The 20200-nt window shown below is 46.1% G+C and overlaps 1 protein-coding gene, 1 long non-coding RNA gene and 1 other non-coding gene across 4 annotated transcripts in view; 1 reads left to right on the forward strand and 2 right to left on the reverse strand.

The window, feature by feature from the left end:
• IL15RA (interleukin 15 receptor subunit alpha) overlaps window positions 1-12760 on the reverse strand; it is a gene marked incomplete at its 5' end in the record, with an annotated part of 30936 nt that extends 18176 nt beyond the window's left edge. The window contains one exon of the mRNA XM_064369038.1: window positions 12511-12760. Coding sequence (XP_064225108.1) covers window positions 12511-12760 — 250 coding nt within the window. The remainder of the gene's footprint in view (window positions 1-12510) is intronic.
• Window positions 333-441, reverse strand: LOC135271590 (U6 spliceosomal RNA). The gene has a single exon (XR_010339717.1). It is a non-coding gene; the product is annotated as a U6 spliceosomal RNA (small nuclear RNA).
• Window positions 12761-12894: 134 nt separating the features above from the next.
• The window catches only part of LOC105710899 (uncharacterized), a 39897-nt gene continuing 32591 nt past the window's right edge, over window positions 12895-20200 (forward strand). For both annotated transcript variants that reach the window (XR_010339699.1, XR_010339700.1), the window contains exon 1: window positions 12895-13047. This is a non-coding gene — a long non-coding RNA (uncharacterized LOC105710899). The remainder of the gene's footprint in view (window positions 13048-20200) is intronic.

The following is a 20200-nucleotide window of genomic DNA, read 5'->3' on the forward strand; positions in this document are numbered from 1 at the left end:
GCCAGAAAGATTCCTTTTTTTTAGACAGGGTCTCACTCTGTCCCTGGGACTGAAGTGCAACGGTGTGATTATAGCACACAGCAGCCCCAGCCCCACAGCCTCAGCCCCGCAGCCCCAGCCCCGCAGCCCCAGCCCCGCAGCCTCAGCCCCGCAGCCCCAGCCCCACAGCCTCAGCCCCGCAGCCTCAGCCCCACAGCCCCTGCCTCCCAGGCTCAGCCTCCCAGCCTCAACCTCCCAGGCTCAAGCAATCCTCCCACCTCAGACTCCTGAGTAGCTGGGACCACAGGCAAGCACTACCATGATCAGCTTTTTTTTTTTTTTTTAATATTATAAGAAACATGGAAAGCTTCTCGAATTTGCATGTCATCCTTGTGCAGGGGCCGTGCTAATCTTCTCTGTATCATTCCAATTTTTTAGTATATGTGCTGCTGAAGCGAGCACTTTTTTTTTTTGTAGAAATGGGGGTCTTTCTCTATTGTTCAGGTTAGTCTCAAACTCCTGGGGTCAACCCATCCTCCTGCCTGGCCTCACGAAGTGCTAGGATTACAGGCATGAGCCATTAAGCCTGGCCTGGAAGATTTAATTGTGGCTAAAGGTAAAAAGCAAGATTTTTCCTTAGGCACTTCAAATAACTGTATGATCTTCTGTTTACTGTTTTTCTTACGAACACATTACATTATTAGGTTTTCTTGTGCATAGGAGATGAGTGAGAAACGTTTGGGTGTGGAGGGGCTCAGAGTGGGCAGTGATGGAGGGCGCTCTGGGTCCTGGTGCTCGTGGGGACGTGGCCAGAAACATCTCCCCCAGACTCCCCACTATTCGAGTGTGTCTAGGCCCTGAGTTGTCACTAGCTAAGACCCTGGTTCAGGGCGGCGACAGGGGTCACCAAGGCAGCTGTAAAACGTGGAAACCAACGGGCCACCTATGGCTGCTGGGGCTTGGTGCTTTGGTTCCGGGCCAGGAAGCTCTCGGTAAGTCCCTGCTGAGCAGGGTGTAAAGGCTGGGCCCCAGACTAGAGAACTGAGTGAAGTCATCTTCCTATGCTTCGGGGTGGATTGACGCGGAGACCAAATGCAGTAGCAGGAAGATTTGCAGCCTGGGGTAGGGAGGCCCCTGGTAGCCTCTGTGCCGGATCAGCAGGCTGTGATCCAGGGCCCATCCAGCCTCTGTCTGTTCTTAAGAATAACAGAATAGCAATGCTTCTTTTACAGAAGCACTGCCTCTCTCATTCATTTATGTCTCGTTGATGTGGCAGCTTTCATGCAGCAATGGCAGAGCTGTGCAGTTGGAACAGAGACCTGGTTGCCCGCAGCGTCTAAAATAGTTACTGTCTGACCCTTTACAGAAAAAGTTTCCCAACCCCTGCCCTCTGTAGCCTTTAAACAAACCACTGCACTTGTTAGTAAGACCAATTGCCTAGTGCATTAGCGCAGACCTGGTAACTGAGTTGGCTGAGGTGATCTAGCCCGTATCACGATCAAAACCTTTTTGCACGGCAAAACCCAACATCAGCTAAAGGCAAATGGTGAAATGAAAAAGAATTTGCAACCCATGTCATGTAGGGTCATTCCTCTCATATGTTTTTGTTTTGGAGGCGGGGTCTTGCTGGAGTACAGTGCTGTAAAATCACGGCTCACTGCAACCTTGACCTTCTGGGTTCAGGAGATCCTCATGCCTCACTCCAGCAGCTGGGACCACAAGCACATGCCACCATGCCTGGCTAAGTTTTTTTTTTTTGTAGAGACTGGGTTTTACCATGTTACCCACGCTGGTCTCAAACTCCTGAGCTCAAGTAATCTGACCGCCTCCACTTCCCAAAGTGCTGGGATTACAGGTGTGAGCCACTGCACCCGACCTCCTCTCATATGTTAAAAGCCCTTGAAAATCAACAAAAAGATGGCCAAATCCCATGGGAAAACAAGAAAAAGATATAAACAGGCAGCTCACAGAAAAGGAAATACAAATGGCTCTTATATGTGTTTAAAAATGCTCAATCTCATTCATAATTAAAGAAATGTTAAAAAGAAAGCTACAGTGAGGTCAGGAGTTCAAGATCAGCCTGGCCATCATGGTGAAACCTCATCTTTAAAAGATAAAAAAAAAAATTAAAAAAAAAAAAAAAGAAAGCTACAGTGAGGCAGCACTTCTTCCTGCCAAATCAGAAAAGAGCTGAAAGTTGAATAAGAAACCTTGTAGGTCAACAAGGACTTTCAGATTGCTTGTATCTTTGAGATTATAAATATTTGCAATCTCAAACATTACAGATACCTGCTTTCTGACCCCCCAATTCTGCTCCTAGCAATTTATCTTACAGATAAGTCGGCAGACCTGAGAGACATTGTTGCAACATACTCCTTAACCTAGCAATTTCACCCCTAAGAATCTATTTTACAGATACACTGATATGTTTACAAAGTGAGTATGTACAACGTTACAGATTATAATAGCCAGTATCTGTAACTAACCTTGTACATCCGTAGGACACTAATTAAGTACAATTTTTTTTGGTGGGGGTGGATGGAGTCTTGCTTTTGTCGTCCAGGCTGGAGTGTGGTGCTGAGATCTCAGCTCACTGCAACCTCTGCCTCCCAAGTTCAAGCAACTCTCCTGCCTCAGCCTTCCAAGTAGTTGGGATTACAGGCATGCGCCACCACACCCAGCAAATTTTTGTATTTTTAGTGGAGATGGGATTTTACCATGTTGGCCAGGCTGGTCTCTAACTCCTGATCTCACCCACCTCTGCCTCCCAAAGTGCTGGGATTACGGGTGTGAGCCACCGTGCCCGGCCCTGAATTTCTATTCTAATAGTTTTTAACTGGATCAAATTCTTCCATCTCCATCTCAAAACTCCGCCCCTCATGTGTGTGCACATGGTGTGTGTTTAGCTCAGAAGTACCAAAGGTTCCCTGCTGCCAAAATCTTACACCGCACCTGTGCTGCTTTGTTTTATGTTAAAATATCTGGGAAAAAGGTAGGCAGTGTTAGGGCAGGGCAGAGAGGAACCACCATAAAAATCAGCTCTAATCAACTCCAGAAACATCTGATAGCGGGCCAGAATGGAGAGTCCTATAAAAACACAAGACTCTGCTCTGTGATAAAATGTTCCTTTTTTCTGTGAAAGCCTGAATCGACCTGGACATCTGTACCTCTCTGGGTGCTCCTATTATCACTGGTGGCTAAACAGTCTCCCATCAGCCACAGGGCAGTGACTCCAGAAAATAAGGAGACATGAGGTCTCCAGGTGAAAAGTTGAGAGAAAGACTGGATTTCAGTTGGGGGAGTGTCTAAATGGTCTTTCCTCACCCCCAACCCTTTTTTTTTGAGACAGAGTCTCGCTCTGTCACCCAGGCTGTAGTGCAGTGGTGCAACCTCAGTTCACTGCAACCTCCACCTGCCGGGTTCAAGCGATTCTCCTGCCTCAGCCTTCTGAGTAGCTGGGACTACAGGCACCCTCCACGCCTGGGTAATTTTTGTATTTTTAGTAGAGACAGGCTTTCACCATATTGGCCAGGCTGGTCTCTAACTTCTGACCTTGTGATCCACCTGCCTCAGCCTCCCAAAGTACTGGGATTACAGGCGTGAGCCACTGTACCCAGCCTTCTCTTTGGCATGGCTGTCTTGGTCCTGGAGAGACCTTGTCAGCTCATAGAATCAGCTCCCCGTGTCCTGAGGACTGATGGCCCTGGTATCAGATATTCTAAAACCTCATCCCAAGTGCCACACAGTTACTTGCAGATCAGACAATTTCTTTGCAACTGCAAAGACACCTTGTTCCCCATAAAGCATCCTTTCCCCAAAAGCTGCTGTTACTTTCAGTTCTGGGTGGTCATTCCACACATTTTGGAATGCTTTCCGTTCCCAGGATATAGTGCATAGCAGAGAGAGTGGATGAACTGACGGACACAGCGCAGTTCTGCCGGGAAGAATAGCTGTTGTTCAGTTACGATATAGTGCATAGGAGAGAAAGTGGATGAACCGACGGACACAGTCCAGCTCTGCCGGGAGGAATAGCTGTTGTTCAGTTACAGTTGTTGGTGCCTACCCCTGGAAAAGTGCACGGATGGCTGGGTGTGAATTCAATAAAGAACAGGCTGGGTGCAGTAGTTCATGCCTGTAATCTGAGCACTTTGGGAGGCCAAGGCAGGCAGATCATCTGAGGTCAGGAGTTCGAGACCAGCCTGACCAACATGGTGAAAGCCCGTCTCTACTAAAATACCAAAAATTTGCTGGGTGTGGTGGCATGCACCTGTAGTCCCAGCTACTTGGGAGGCTGAGGCAGGAGTATCACTGGAACCCAGGAGGTGGAGGTTGCAGTGAGCTGAAATTGAACCACTGCACTCCAGCCTGGGTGACAGAGCAAGACTCCATTTCAAAGACAAAAAAACCCAAAACAAACAACCCTGCCCCCCAAAACCAACAAACCAACCAAGCAAAAAACATTACCAACCAACGTCAAAGAGTTAAGATCCTTAGCACGTAGATAACTCATAAAATCAGCACAAGACAAATGCCCTAATGGCCTGAGTAGGCAAAAGACACAGTGGGTGAGTTGCAAGAGAGGCATCGCCTACATCCACGCAAACACACCCCAAACCTCTCTCGCTCATCCCTGTTAGAATTCCACGACCTCTGCTCTTGCTTCTGAAGGTTAGGGATCCTGTATCAGGCAGGGTTAGGGGCAGGGTGGGAGGGGAGAAATCTCAAATTCGAGATTTTCCTTCCTATTCAACTCCCATCCCAAAGCCTTCTTCTCTGTCACAGGCATCTGTTGTCCAGTGGCAGCCACTACTCCCTGTTTCGATGAGGACCCGTCTTCTGGTAGGCTGATGGTGTGGGGGATGGAGTAGATCTTGCCAGCTGTTGAGGTGGGTTTGGATGCTGCTGTTGCTATGGTTACTGCAGAGCCCCACTGGCTTCAAGGCCTCTGGTGCTGTGTGGTTCTGGAGTACCCGAGGCTTCTTCTCCATGTGCTGCTCCACACTCATCTTCTACCCTTCTCTGCCTGCCTAAAGCACAGTGGGTTATCTCTCCACACTCAGCCACCCCATCTACCCTCTGTGACTGATGGCTGTGCTATGTGCTTGCTGCCTGTTTGCCCGATGGTGGTGGCACTGGGGGCAGTTTTCCATTGTCGTGAGTCTCACGCAGGCCTCCTGTGTCTGGACCTCAGGGTTGGAGTTTTCAGTTATTTGCTGCTTCCCTCCGGGACAGCCAGCCTGCCTCTTGCGTCTGAAGCAGGTTTTGCGCAGGAAGAGTTCCCTGCCCCTTTCCAGCAGCCGTGGACCTCCGGGGTGTTTGAGTAGGATCCTGAGCAAGGACCAAGCGCGTGTGTGTTTGTGGCTGGACTCACCAATCCAGTCCATCGATCTCTTTAGCTGTCTGTCTTGACACCAATACCATGCTGTCTTGATTATTGCTGCTTCGTCATAGGTCTTCAGGTCAGGTGTGTAAGTCCTCCTACTGTGTTAATCATTTTCAAAGTTGAGTTTGCTCTACTAGATCCTTTACTGAATTTTGTTTTTAAACTAAATTAAATTAAATTAATTTTTCTGAGGTGGGGTTTCATTCCATCTCCCAGGGCGGAGTGCAGTGGCATGATCACAGCTCACTGCAGCCTCAACTGCCTACACTCAAGTGATCTTTCCGCCTCAGCCTCCTGAGCACCTGGAAGCACAGATGGGCACCACCATGCTCAGCTTATTATTATTCCTTTAATTTGTAGAGATGAGGTTTTGCTGTGTTGCTCAGGCTGGTCTCAAACGCCTGGGTTCAAGGGATCCTCCCACTTCGGCCTCCCAAAGTGCTGGGATTACAGGCGTGAGCCACTGTGCCTGGCCTACTGAATTTAAGAAACAGTGTCAATTTGTACCAAAAAAAAAACCTGCTAAAATTTTGATTGGAATTCATTAAATCTATAGATCAGTTTGGGGAAGAACTGATTTCTTAATAATGGCGAGTCTTCTTAAAAACTCATCAACATGGTATCTCTCTTGATTTATTTAAGTCTTCTGTAATTTCTCCTGAAATGTTTTATAGTTTTCAGCGCGCCAGCCTTATACATCTTTTGTCAGACAAAGCCCTAAGTATTTCATATTTTTTACGTCAATACAAATGGTATTATATTTATTTTGATTTTTTATTGTTTGTTGCTAGTGTTTTGCATATTGATTTTTGTGTGTGTGTATTGACTGTATTCTGCAGCCTTGTAAACTCACTTATTCTAATAGCACTTTGTATATATGGTGTAGATCCATATGATTTTCTATAGAGATGATCATGTCATAGAGTCTTCGAGTATGTTTTATGATTCCATTTTATCTCCTTTGTTGGCTATTAACTATAACTCGTTGTATGATTTTAGTGGCAATTTTAGGGCGTCCACTATGTATCTTCACCTTATCACAGTTTTCCTTCTGGTGATGTTAGACTACCTCGCACGTATGGTAGAAGGATCTGAAACTGTGGACTTCCAGTCTCTCCCCCCAGTCCTTGTGCTACCATTGTTATGTTGTGCTTTGACATATGTTACATCCCACGTCGCACTGTTATGATTTTTGCTTTAAACAGTTGATTATTGTTGATTAGCTAAGGATTTGAAAAGGCAATTGCACTATATTATTGATCATTTCTGGGTGTTTTTGTAGCAGGAGAGTTTTTCAGTATCTACTGTCATTTTGGTGAGAAAGGAAGTCTATCAGTGGTTCTTCCATCGTCAGGTCCTCAAACCAGGATAAATCGGTGAATAGCTGGTGTTTGAGTGTACAAGGATATCGCTGTACAGTAGCCAATCCAAGCAGGCAAATGGTAGCTAGTTACTTACTTTGTAAAGTTGGACTGTCTCATAACTATGTTGGAGATATTACTACCACTGTTTCATTTTATTTTATTTTTAAAATTATTTTATTTTATTTCATTATTATTTTATTTTATTTTGAGATAGGGTCTAGGTCTGTCACCCAGGCTGGAGTGCAGTGGTGCAATTATGCCCCACTGCAGCCTCAAACTCCTGGCCTCAAGCAATCCTCCTGCCTCAGCCTCCTCAGTAGCTGGGACTACAGGTGCATGCCACCATGCCTGGCTAGTTTTTTTTTTTCGTAGATATGGGGCCTCGCCATGTTGCACAGGCTGGTCTCAAACTCCTGAACTCAAGCCGTCCTCCAGAGATAATGCATTGAATTGAAGCAATAACTTCATTTCCACATGCCTTAATCACATCTTTAGATACTTCAATTATAATTTCTATGTATTCTCTCATAACATCGTTCCCTAGATATTCGATATAAACAAGTCTCACCTTGTTTACAATATTATAAACTCCTGGCAGATGGTATGCATATTTTTACAGTTCTCTGGCACTCTCATTTCCTAAGCCTGGTATACAATAAATATTTTCTGAATACAGATAATGGAATTATGAAGTAATAGAAATTGTAGTACATTTATGGCTCTGGCACTTTCAAAACTCTGAAGTGGCCAAAAAACATATACAACAAGTCTTAACGATCATTTAAATGAAGTCACTAAAATAGTGTATGGTGCCACACCTCTTTCTGCTTCCCAGAACTTGTGAATCAGACTCCCTTATCTATCAGGTTGGTTTACAGAGTCTGATAAGAGCAGGGACCCAGGGCCTGGTCTCACATCCAGAGTTCAGAGGTTGTAGGGTTAGCGTGCCCTTGCCCTCACGAAGCAGACTCAGAATTGACTCCGACATTCCCTTCGCTCACTGCACCTTTCAAACGCCTGCACGCGCTAAGGGCGGTAGGAGGCAGAGACATGTGGGACGTGGTTCCTGCCCTCAGGACGCTTACAGTGGAGCTGGTGTACCGAAAAGGCAAAGGCCTCTGGCCTCACAGTCACCCACCACCTTCCTTCCTTATTTTCCCCACTGAAATGTCAGCCAAGCCAGCACACTTCCTTTTGGAGCTTGCTACAGGTACAGACCGTCTCCAGCTGACTGTCTGACACTTGGCAATTTTTTCTTTCTCTCTCAGCCTCATTAACTGAGCTTTCTGACCCAGCTCTTGCGTGCCAGGTGAATTTCTCCATAGCTCAAGTCCTTAAATAATGATTTTGGAGGCTCATAAGAGTTGAGGGCTATAGGTTGAAGAGCAAACAAAAGGAAAATAATGAAATACATTCTACAATTTTAGGACTCGAGAAGACATCGGCCTCTTCTGTCTCCTGCACTGACACCACCTTCGTTCAGGATTCCATCACCACCCACCAGAATGACTGCAAAAGCCTCAATGCAGCTTCCGTTCTCTAGACTCTCCTGACTACAGTTCGTTCTTCGCACTCTGAACAAGAGCAACCTTTCCACCACGCAGCTCCAGTAATGCTTCCCTGCACAGAAACCCTCAGCCTCCTGAGTAGCTGGCATTACAGGCATGGGCTACCATGGCTGGCTAATTTTTGTATTTAGTAGAGAATGGGTTTCACCATGTTGACCTGGTTGGTCTCAAACTCTTGGCCTCAAGTGATCTGCCTGCCTTGGCCTCCCAAAGTGCTGGGATTACAGGTGTGAGCCACCACACCCAGCTGATACAACTTGATTTTTTTTTTTTTTTTTTTTTTTTTTGAGACAGAGTCTTGCTCTGTTTCCCAGGCTAGGCTAGAGTACAGTGGCTCAATCTCGGCTCACTGCAACCTCTGCCTCCCGGGTTCAAGCGATTCTCCTGCCTCAGCCTCCTGAGTACCTAGGATTACAGGTGTGCACCACTGAACCTGGCTAATTTTTGTATTTTTTAGTAGAGACAGAGTTTTACCATCTTGATCAGCTGGTCCCGAACTCCTGACCTCGTGATCTACCCGCCTCGGCCCTCCCAAAGTGCTGAGATTACAGGCGTGAGCCACCGCACCTGGCACAACTCAATTTTTAAAGAGCAAAAAAGATATAAACAGACACTACTGGATAAGGTATATATATGGCAAATAAGCATATGACAAGATGCTTAACATCACTAGCTGTTAGAAAAATGCAAATTAAAAACTACAAAGAGAGACCCTCTACATACCTGTTAGAATGCCTAAAATTAAAAACACTCATCATACCAAGGGCTGACAAATGTGTGAAGAACTGGAATTCCCTACACTGCCGTGGGAACGTAACACAGTACAACTACTTTGGGAAATGGCTTAGCAGTTTCTTTAAAAATTAAACATCTGAGGCCGGATGTGGTGGGTCACACCAGTAATCCCAGCACTTTGGGAGACCAAGGTGGGGAGATCACCTGAGGTCAGGAGTTCGAGACCAGCCTGGCCAACATGTTGAAGCCCTGTCTCTACTAAAAATGCAAAAATTAGCCGGCGATGGGGTGAAATTTTGTCTCAAAATAAATAAATGAAAAATAATTAAATAAAAATTAAACACCTGAGAGGTCAAGGCTGCAGTGAGTGATAATCATGCTACTGCACTCCAGCTTGGGCAACAACAGTGAGACCCTGTTGCTAAAAAAAAAAAAAAAAAAAAAAAAAAAAAATTATCCACCTGCCTTATAACACAGCCACTCTACTCCCAACCATTCTCTACCCATGAGAAATGACAGCGTGTGTCCATATGGAAACTTGTATGTTAGAGTTCATAGCAGCTTTCTATGTAATAGTCCCAAACTGGAAACAACCCAAATGCCCCTTAACAAGTGAGCGGCTAAACGAATGGTGGGCTAGCCATGGGTAGAATACTACTCAGTGGCACAAACGAACGAACTATCCATACAAATTACAACACAGACAAATTATCCGAATAATTACTCTCCGTGAAAGAAGCCAAACAAGAACGAGTTCCTACTGTACGATTCCATTATATAAAATTCTAGGCAGGGTACGATGGCTGAGGCGTGTAATCCCAGCACTTTGGGAGGCCAAGGCGGGGGGATCACAAGGTCATGAGTTCAAGACCAGCCTAGCCAATATGGTAAAACCCCATCTCTACTAAAGAAACAAAAAATTAGCCAGGCTTCGTGGTGTGTACCTGTAATCCCAGCTATTTGGGAGGCTGAGGCAGGAGAATCGCTTGCATCTGGGAGGCAGGGGTTGCGGTGAACTGAGACTGCGCCATTGCAACCCTGCCTGGGCGACAGGACGAGACTGTGTCTCAAAAAAAAAAAAAAAATTCTAGAAAATGCATCAAAATGATAGTGTCAAAAAGGCAGATAAGTGGTGTCCTGAGAGAGGAGAGGTGGGAGGTAAGGATTGTGTGGGGCATGAGGAAGCCTTTGGTAGTGAAAACTGTGTTCACTCTTGGTTGTGGCAGTGGTCTCATGAGTATGTATGCATTTACCTCCAAACTTATCCAAGTATGCAACTTAAATATACAGTTTATTGTCTGTCAATTATACCTCAATAAGGCTGTTAAAAAAAAAAAATCGGTGGGGTGTGGTGGCTCATGCCTGTAATCCCAGCACTTTGGGAGGCAGAGGTGAGTGGATCATGAGGTCAGGAGTTCCAGATCAGCCTGACCAACATGGTGAAACCCCGTCTCTACTAAAAATACAAAAATTAGCCAGGCGTGGTGATGCGTGCTTGTAATCCTAGCTACTCGGGAGGCTGAGGCAGGAGAATCGCTTGAACTCAGTAGGCAGAGGTTGCAGTGAGCCGAGATCACACCACTGCACCCCAGCCTGGGTGACAGAATGAGACTCCACATTAAAAAAAAAAAGAAGAAAAAAGAAAAAAAATACACCGAGAGCTTTGGGAAGGGAAGGGTAGGCAGCAACACCTTTCTAAGGTCAAAGAGCAAGGCTGTGCAGCTGATGAGATTAATGATCTGGCAGTGGTACTCCCCTATCTACTCCGTCTTTTCCAGGAAGACAGCTCCTGGCTGCTGGGCTCTGACTGAGGCTGCATTTCACTTTCACATTGTGTAATACAGCTGCCCCAGTTGCCGGCTATCGGGGTCCTGTGACACTGCTAGCCAGCTGGGAGGTAGCAACCAGGTCACCAACATAACTCTGCTTCTCAAATGTAGGGGAAAATCCAAGTACCAGAGTCTCACGAAAACGAAACTTCATGAAACCCCACAGAGCTGGGGCGTTCAGGCCACACCAGCCAGCAGCAACTGTGCATGGAATGGCTTTGGCCAGGGCCTGGGTAGACTGACCCGACTGGGTGTAAATTATTGGGGGTCTTGCTTAAAAACACACATAGATAATGGGGTTACTAACTCCTACAGAGAGTCCATGGATGGCCTTCAGCGGGTCTTTGACCCCAAAATCATACGCATGTTTTGTAAGTAAATGCATTCGTGAGTCTTTCTGGGGAGGGTGTTCAGAGCTTTCATCAGACCCTCCAAGAGCTCCCTGACTATATAAAGTTGAAGAAGCGCTGTATCCTGACAAGGATACAGCTAGACCCAGCTACCGTTTCTCCTCCTTCCTCTGGGTCCCGGGACAAAACTCTAGAAATAGCTTATTCCACCCTCACTGCCAAGATCAGAGCTCCGAGACCCACATTCTTCTGGAATACACAAAGCGATCACCAGACTTCTTCTCCCCTTTTCCTGCGAGTGTAGACTCCCCACAGTTCCAATCCCCCACTCCCACCCCGTCCCGGCGGCCTCTGCCGGTTTCCTGGTAGCTTAAGAATTGGAAGTTGTTTCCAGGTCTCCAGGTGTGCGACTTGCCCAACGCGTTTTCCCCGACCCAGTTCCTCACCAGCCCCCGAGCTCCCACTGACATAATTTACTTTTGCCTGGGAGCCGGGAGGGGTCGTTTCTCCCGGACTCCTCTGAAGACTGCGTGCCTTGCAACACACGCCCTGCTGTCCCGGCGCCTGGGAGAAGCGCACTCGCGCGTCTCGGAACTGCTGGGCACTGCCGGCTCTGCGTGGCCAAAACTGGCTTCTCGGAATTGCTCCTGCCCTCGGCTTCGGGGACCCCAGTCCGGCCGCCCTCTCCCTTCCGTGAGTGACTCGGGTGCAGCCACCGCGCTCCCCCAGCGACCCCGGCTCCCCGAAAGTGTCGCTCCCGCCAGGCGCCGCGCCCCCTCCCCTGCCCGGGCCTGAGAGCACAGCGCCCCAGGGGGCACCGACGCTCCGCGCAGCCGGGGGAGGGGATGGGGCTCTCGATTCCGTCCCTCTCGATGCCCCGGCCCCCTCCCGAGCCCCGCCCAGGCGCGCCGGCTCCCAGCTCCCTACCCAGCGTCGCCGGCGGCTGGAGCAGCAGCAGCAGTAGCAGCGCCGGGAGGCCCAGGGTCCTGCAGCCGCGCGCCCGCCGCCGGGCCATGGCGGCCGCTTTTCAGGGCCCCGCTGGGCGCCACGGGCGAGCGCTGCCCAGGCCCCGGGGAGCTGGCGAGCGCGGCTCTGGGACCTGCTGTCCCGCCAGGCGCATTCGCTTTCGCTTTTGCTTTGGCCCCCGGAGGGCTGCGGAGAGGTGCAGAGCGGTGACAGATCCGTGACTCAGCGTCCCCACCCCTGCTGGGGAAGGAGCCCCACCGGCCGCTGCGGCCCCGCACAGCCGCCCCTGTCCTTGGGACGCCGCGGGCCGTGCCCGGTGGGGCCCCAGGACCTTACCCACGCAAGCCCGGGAACCTCCCGGTTCTCCGCGCTCCTCGTGCTCCAGGACCCCCAGTGTGCAGTTGGTTCGGTGTCCACACTGCGGAGAGAGTGGGCGAGGCCGTCGGAGAGCAGACTCTCTCCAGTCCCCTCTGCGCTCGGATCCACTGGACCTCGCCCAGCGCTGGTCGCCTCCAGCTGCGCGACTTCGACTTTCCAGGTCTCCCTCTGGGGCCCTGCGCTCGGCTTTGAGCGGCCGGCCCGGGTGAGTGCCCGTGGAGGTGTCGCCGCGGCGCGGAGACGCGGGGACCTGCCTGGTGCGCTCTGGCCCGGGCAGAGCGCAGCCCCTGCCACCTGATCGCTCCCGCGGCGCCCGGCGCCCGTTGGGGCCCCAGCTCTGACTTGGCCGAATTCCTGCTACAGCTTTGCTCCCCAAGAAAATGCCTCGTATTAGAAGGAGAGAGTGGGAGGGAGGAAAAGCGGGAGAGGAGCCACCATGCTTCACCTTTGCGCCTGGCTTCCTTAGGTTCTTCCAGGCTGCCATCCTCTTTTCAGGTGGGTTTTTTCTTTCTTAGGGTCTCAAGTGAAGCCTGAGAACCGTGTCTGTAAACTCCCACGTGCAGATTCTCAGGTCTAGGGGTGACATTGGACAGGACGAGACATCTCCAAGCCTCGGCCATTGCTTCTTAAAATCTTACAGCATGTTGATAAGGTTTTTGTGAGATACTCGCAAATTCTCTTTGAAAACGAAATAATCTGTACAACAACCCCCCAAGACATAGGTTTACCTATAAACAAACCTGCACATGTACCCCTGAACTTAAAATGAAAGTTAATTAGGGCCGGGGTCCACAGGTGGTGGCCGCTCCTGTAATCCAAGCACTTTCAGAGGCCAAGGCAGGTGGATCGCCTGAGGTCAGGAGTTCGAGACCAGCCTGGTCAACATGGTGAAACCCAGTATCTAGTAAAAATACAAAAATTAGCTGGGCGTGGTGGTGCATGCCTGTAATCCCAGCTATTCGGGAGGCTGAGGCAGGAGAATTGTTTGAACCTGGGAGGCTGAGGTTGCAATGAGCTGAGATCATTCCACTGCACTTCAGCCTGGCCAACACAGCCAGACTTGGTCTCAAAAAAATAAAAATAAAATAAAACAAAACAAACAATAATGTAGTGGCATATAAATGTAGGTTGTTATACATCCCCACCCCCCACCCACCCACACACACACAGTGGGAAAAGAGTGAATGCAAGCTTTTCCTACAGTCATGTGGAGCCTGACGACCTTTCTGTTAATGCCCGCTGATATATACCTTGGTGATCCCGTAAGATGATGATTTCGTGTTTTTACTGTACCTTTTCTAGGTTTAGATACACAAATCCTTACCATTGTGTTACAGTTGCCTGCAGTATTCAGCAGCCTTCATGCTGCACAGCTTTGCAGTCTCCGAGCAGCAGGCGAGGCCATGCAGCCTCAGTGCATAGCAGGCTATGCCGTTCAAATTGTGTAAGTCCCCTGTGATGTTGGCAAAATGAGGAAATCATGTGATAAGCTTCTCAGAAACTATCTCTGTCTCTAGGTGAGGCATGACTGTACTTGTATGTTTACATTTATAAATGTAAACATACTGAACAAAGGAATGCAGAGGATTGGAAAACCCACTTGGATCCAACCTGTAAATATAATCAGTGTCAACATTTTGTGTGTTTCAGACTTATGAAAGCTTCTTTTGTTATGGACATTTTCAGATATCAAAAGTAGAGGCCAGATGCAGTGGCCCATGCTTGTAACCCCAGCACTTTGGAAGACAGAGGCAGGAGGATCACTTGAGCCCAAGTGTTGGAGACCAGCCTGGGCAACACAGTGAGATCCCTATCTTTACAAAAAATTAAAACAAAATTAGCCTGATGTGGTGGCACATACCTGTAGTCCTAGCTGCTTGGGAGGCTGAGGTGGGAAGATTGTTTGAGCCCAGGAGTTTAAGGCTGCAGTGAGCTATGATGGTGCCACTGCACTCCAGCCTGGGCAACAGAGCCAGACCCTGTCTCTTAAAAAAAAAAAAAAAAAAAAAAAAAGGAGAAAGAATAATGAACCTACCACCTGTCAGTGACTACACAAGGTCCATTCTTTCTTCTAAGCAGGAATAGCCACCCTTACTCCAGCTGGGGAAATCCCACATTATTCAATTTCCCTCAATACTTAAGAATATATCTCAAGATGATAAGATCCGATTTAAAAAGTAACAATATTCCTTAATATTGTCAAGTATATGCAGGCTTTACTGAATGCAGGCTGAGCTTACCATGTATAAAATGGAGCATTTTCTTTATTCTATCATTATGAAGTAGAGATTTATCCATTATTACAAATGCTTTGTAAAAGGTTTTAGTGGCTGCAAATTACCATAAACATCCCCTCTATTATATTAATATTAAAAATAACATTGTCATAAATATCTTTCTATAAAATCTTGTGAATTTAAGATTGTTTAGAACAGATTTCCTGCAGTAGAACCACTGAGTCAACTGGTACAGAATATTTTAAAAGGCTTTTCTCTTTTACACAAATATTTCTATCTTGCTTTCCAGAAGTCTTGTATCAATATACCTTCTAACTAACGCTGTGTTAAAGTGTCCATGTTACTGAATTCTGGCCAAAAGTAAATTTTAAAATTTGAAAATAAAAATTTAAATTTAATATGCTTAAAACAACTCTATTTGATTACATATAAATGTGTTGTTAAATAATGTAAATTTCAAACATACTTTGAAGTATAGCAATCAATAAACATAGTGGATATCCATGAGCTTACTGCCTAGTCTTGTCAAATCTTAATATGTGTGCTCAATGTTTGCTTCAGATATTTTTTGGAATCAAAAAAATTTCAGATAAATTTGAAGCCGCTCTGTATTCCTGCATCTTTCTCTTCCCCCGGTCTTCCACCTTCTCGCAGGTAATGTTTCTTGAAATTGGTACTCACCACTCTCAGGCATTCTTAGGCCCCTTTTCCGTGTGTATATCCATGTGCAACAGACAGGATGGTTTACTTTTTTTTTTTTTTTTAGTAGAGACGGGGTTTCACCATGTTGACCAGGATGGGCTCGATCTCTTAACCTTGTGATCAACCCGCCTTGGCCTCCCAAAGTGCTGGGATTACAGGCATGAGCCACCATGCCTGGCCTCCATTAGGGTTCACTCTTGATGTACATTCTATTCATTTGGAAAAAGGTATTATAACATCTATACACCATTATAATATCATATGAAGTAGTTTCACTGCCTTTAAACTTTTATTTTTATCTTTCGAGACAGGGCCTCACTCTGCTGCCCAGGCTGGAGTGCGGTGGTGTGATCTCAGCTCACTGCAGCCTCTACCTCCTGAGCTCAAGAGATCCTCCCACCTCAGCCTCCCGAGTAGCTGGGACTACAGTGTATGCCACCACACCTGGTTAGTTTTGTGTTTTTTTAAAGGGGTTTAGGTAACTATATTCCATATATTTTCTAGTCAAAATGATATTATGAAGAATCAAAGTTGTATTGAAGTACTCACAGCAATATTTTAAATAATGACATTGCTCTAAGTCAATAATCTTTATATCTGAATATATAGGCATTATTAAAAATCTTTAGTTGTGAATTGAGTAATCACTAAAGATTTGAAATAGCTGAGGTTCAGACTTGCAAGGAGAAATTTCTTTTTTTTTTTTTTGGAAGAAAGAAAGAAAGAAAAAAGAATGAAGAAGAGGAAGAAAAAGGAAGAGAAAGAGAGAGAGAGAATGAGAGTATTGCTTTCTTGCCCAGGCTAGAATGCAGTTTAGTAATGGGTATTGAAAACCTCTTTTATACCAATAATTATACTTAATGATGTAGACAGGAAGGAATAAGGGAAGAAAATAACAAACAAGCAGCCAACCAATATTTCATTTAAACCTATGAAACGCTATGCGATTACTGAGGAGTGATTTATTTCCAATTATGTAGTCACTTTTGGATTGGTGTGAGGTGGTAATGTATGTTTTGTGTATTTGAAGTAGAGAGTTCTATATATGTTTATTAAGTTTACTTGTTCCGGGTCTCAGTTCAAGTCCTGGATGTCCTTGTTAATTTTCTGTCTCGTTGATTTTTAGAATCGTTAGCTCTTCTTGTTACATTGATCCTTTTGCCATGATGTAATGTCATTCCTCGCCTCTTTTGATCTTTGTTGCTTTAAAGTCTACTTTATCAGAGGCGAGAATTGCATCTCCTGCTTTTTGTTTATTTGTTGATTTTTACTCTCTGATTGGTTGATAAATCTTCCTCCTTCTCTTTGTTTTGAGTCTTTGTGTATCATTGCATATGAGATGGGTCTGGATGCAGCATACCGATGGGTTTTGGCTTTTTATCCAATTAGAATATATATAAGTTTAATACTGGAATTTGATGCTAGCTGGCTGTTTTGCCCATTAGTTGGTGTAAATTTTTCATTGTGTTAATGCTCTTTGCTTTTTGATATATTTTTGGAAAGGCTGATATTGGTTGTTCCTTTATATGTATAGTGCTTCTTTCAGAAGCTCTTGTAAAGTAGGCCTGGTGGTGGTAAAGTCTCTAAGTACTTGTTTGTTCACAAAAGATTTAATTTTTCCTTCGCTCATAAAGCTTAGTTTGGCTGGATATGAAATTCTGGGTTGAAAGTTCTTTTCTTTAAGGATGTTAAATATTGGTCCCCACTCTTTTCTGGCTTGTAGGGTTTCTGCTGAGAGATCTGCTGTAAGTCTGATAGGTTTCCCTTTATGGGTAACCTGACCTTTCTCTCTGGCTGCCCTTAGTATTTTCTCCTTCATTTCAACCCTAATAAATCTGGCAATTATGTGCCTTGGGGTTGGTCTTCTTGAAGAATATCTTTGTGGTGTTCTGTGTATTACCTGGAGTTGAATATTACCCTGCCTTGCCAGGTTGGGAAAGTTTTCCTGAATGATATCCTGAAGAGTATTTTCCAACTTGGATTCATTCTCTTCATCACATTCAGGTACACCTATCAAACGTAAATTAGGTCTTTTCACATAGTCCCATATTTCCTGGAGACTTTGCTCATTCCTTTTTATCCTTTTTTCTCCAATCTTGTCTTCTCGTTTCATTTCACTGAGCTGGTCCTCGACTTCTGATATCCTTTCTTCTGCTTGATCAATTCGACTGTTTAAACTTGTGCATACTTCGTGAAGTTCTCGTGCTGTGTTTTTCAGCTCCATCAATTCACTTATATTCCTCTCTAAATTGTCCATTCTCGTTAGCATTTCGTCAAACCTTTTTTCAAGGTTCTTAGTTTCTTTGCATTGGGTTAGAACAAGTTCTTTTAATTCCCAGAAGTTTCTTATCACCCACCTTTTGAAACCTGCTTCTGTTATTGGAACACACTCGTAATCTATTAAGCCTTGTTCCGTTACTGATGAGGAATTGCGATCCCCTGTAGAGGGAGAGGCATTCTGATTTTGAGTATTCTCTGCCTTTTTACGCTGATTTCTTCCCTTCATTATATATTTATCCGTCTGTCGTCTTTGTAATTACCGACTTTCTAACTAGGTCTCTGAGCTGACGTCCAACTTGTTGATTCCCAGCGCCAAAATCTGAGCAATGTACTGCGCCAGCCAAAACAGTGGTGTTAAGATTGATGGTGCTTTTCTGCCTGGGAATCTCAGGACTCTGCACCTAGAACTGCTGCACTAAGGTGCCAGCAAAACCGCCGCGCCGGCCACAGGAGTCGCCCTGGTGACCCGTGGGGCTCCTCCGCTGGGAATCTCTTGGTCCATGAGCAACAAATATTCATCTGAAAGTGTGGCGTCCTCTCGTTCTCTGCGCTTTCACTGGGAGCTACGAGCCTGAGCTGCTAGTGATCAGCCATCTTGGATCTCTCTCCTCCTAGTTTTTCACATTTTAAAAAATTTATATGAATAAGGCTGGGTGCGGTGGCTCATGCCTGTAATCCCAGCACTTTGGGAGGCTGAGGCAGATCAGGATTTAGAGACCAGCCCACCAGCCTGGCCAACATGGTGGAACCCCATCTCTCCTAAAAATACAAAAATTAGTGGGATGTGGTGGGACATGCCTGTAATCCTAGGTACTTGGGAGGCTGAGGCACAAGAATTGCTTGAACCTGGGAGGTTGAGGTTGCAGTGAGCCGAGCTCGCTGCACTGCACTCTAGCCTGTAGCCCCAGCTGCTTGGGAGGCACCTGGCCTGGGTGACAGAAGGAGACTCGGTCTCAAAAAAAAAACCACTTCATATGAATAGTACCATATGGGTTGAGCATTCCTGATCTCCAAACCCCAAATCCAACATGGTCGAAAATTTAAGTTTTTGAGCTCTGATATTACATCACAAGTGGAAAATTCCACACCTGATATCATGGGGTGGGTTGCAATCAAAATACAGGCAGACAACACACTGTTTATTCAGCATTCCTAAGGCCAAAAAAGCCTCTCCCAGCCCTCTTCAGCTGAGAGATATCTTTTCTGTGAACACCCAGATTCCCCCATGCAAGTGTGCACACAAAGGGTGGTGAAATGGCATGTGTGCAGATGGAACACACCCGTGACAGGTCCCCACAATTTCCCATATGGAGCCAAGGCCTGCCTCTGTCCACTGCTCACTGTGGTATTTTTGCTTATTATCTGCTCTGTGGTCTAATGATTTTGTTGAAAATGTTGGCCAGGTGCAGTGGCTCATGTCTGTAATCCCAGCACTTTGGGAGGCGGAGGCAGGTAGATCACTTGAGCTCAGGAGTTTGAGACCAGCCTGGGCAAAATGGTGAAACCCCTCTACTAAAAATATGAAAATTAGCCTGGTGTGGTGGCATGCACCTGTAATCCCAGCTACTCAGGGGGCTGAGGCACAAGAATCACTTGAACCCAGGAGCCGAGGTTGCAGTGAGCCGAGATTGTGCCACTGGACTCCGCCTGGATAATAGAGTGAGGCTCTGTCACAAAAGAAAGGAAGCAAGGAAAGAAGGAAGAAAGGAAGGAAGGAAGGAAGAAAAAGGGAGGAAGGAAGGAAGGAAAAAGAAAGAAAGAAAGAAAAAGAAAGAAAGAAAGAAAATGTCACAAAGGTCTGTAGATAGCCCTGCAGATAATAGTGATAAGAAAAGAAAGCATTTATGTTTATCTATGACACAGAAAGTCAAACTGTTGGAGATACCGGGCAGTGGTGTAAGTGTGAAATGTCCTACAGAAAAGTACAGTGTTGGAATGACCACCACACAGGACCTGAAGAAACAGAGGGATAGACTGTGGAAGTTCAGTGCTGCAAGTGACTGATAGGAGTTGATGAAAAATCGAAAAACACCACATAAAGCTAAAAAGGAAGATCTCAACTGCGCGCTGGAAAAGTGACCCATCAGTATCACAGTGGATGCATGCCGCTTGATGCTGATCATGAAACAAGAACTATCTATTATGATGAACTGAATCTGGAAGGGAATTGTGAATATTCAAGGTTGGTTGCAGAATTTAAGAAAAAATATGGCATTAGATTTTTAAAGATTTGCATCGATAAAGCATCTGCTAATCACAAAGCAGCAGAGTAATTCATTGGCGAGTTTGCCAACGTCATTGCTGATGAAAGCCTGACACCAGAACAAGTCTGTAATGCCCAGGAAACATCACTGTTTTGGTGCTATTGTCCCAGAAAGACACTGACCACTGTGAATCAGACAGTCCCAACGGGAATTAAGGAAGCCGAG

The sequence above is a fragment of the Aotus nancymaae genome, unplaced genomic scaffold, assembly GCF_030222135.1.
Source record: "Aotus nancymaae isolate 86718 unplaced genomic scaffold, 86718_ANA_hifiasm-v0.15.2.pri h1tg000083l, whole genome shotgun sequence".
Classification (NCBI taxonomy): Eukaryota; Metazoa; Chordata; class Mammalia; order Primates; family Aotidae; genus Aotus; species Aotus nancymaae.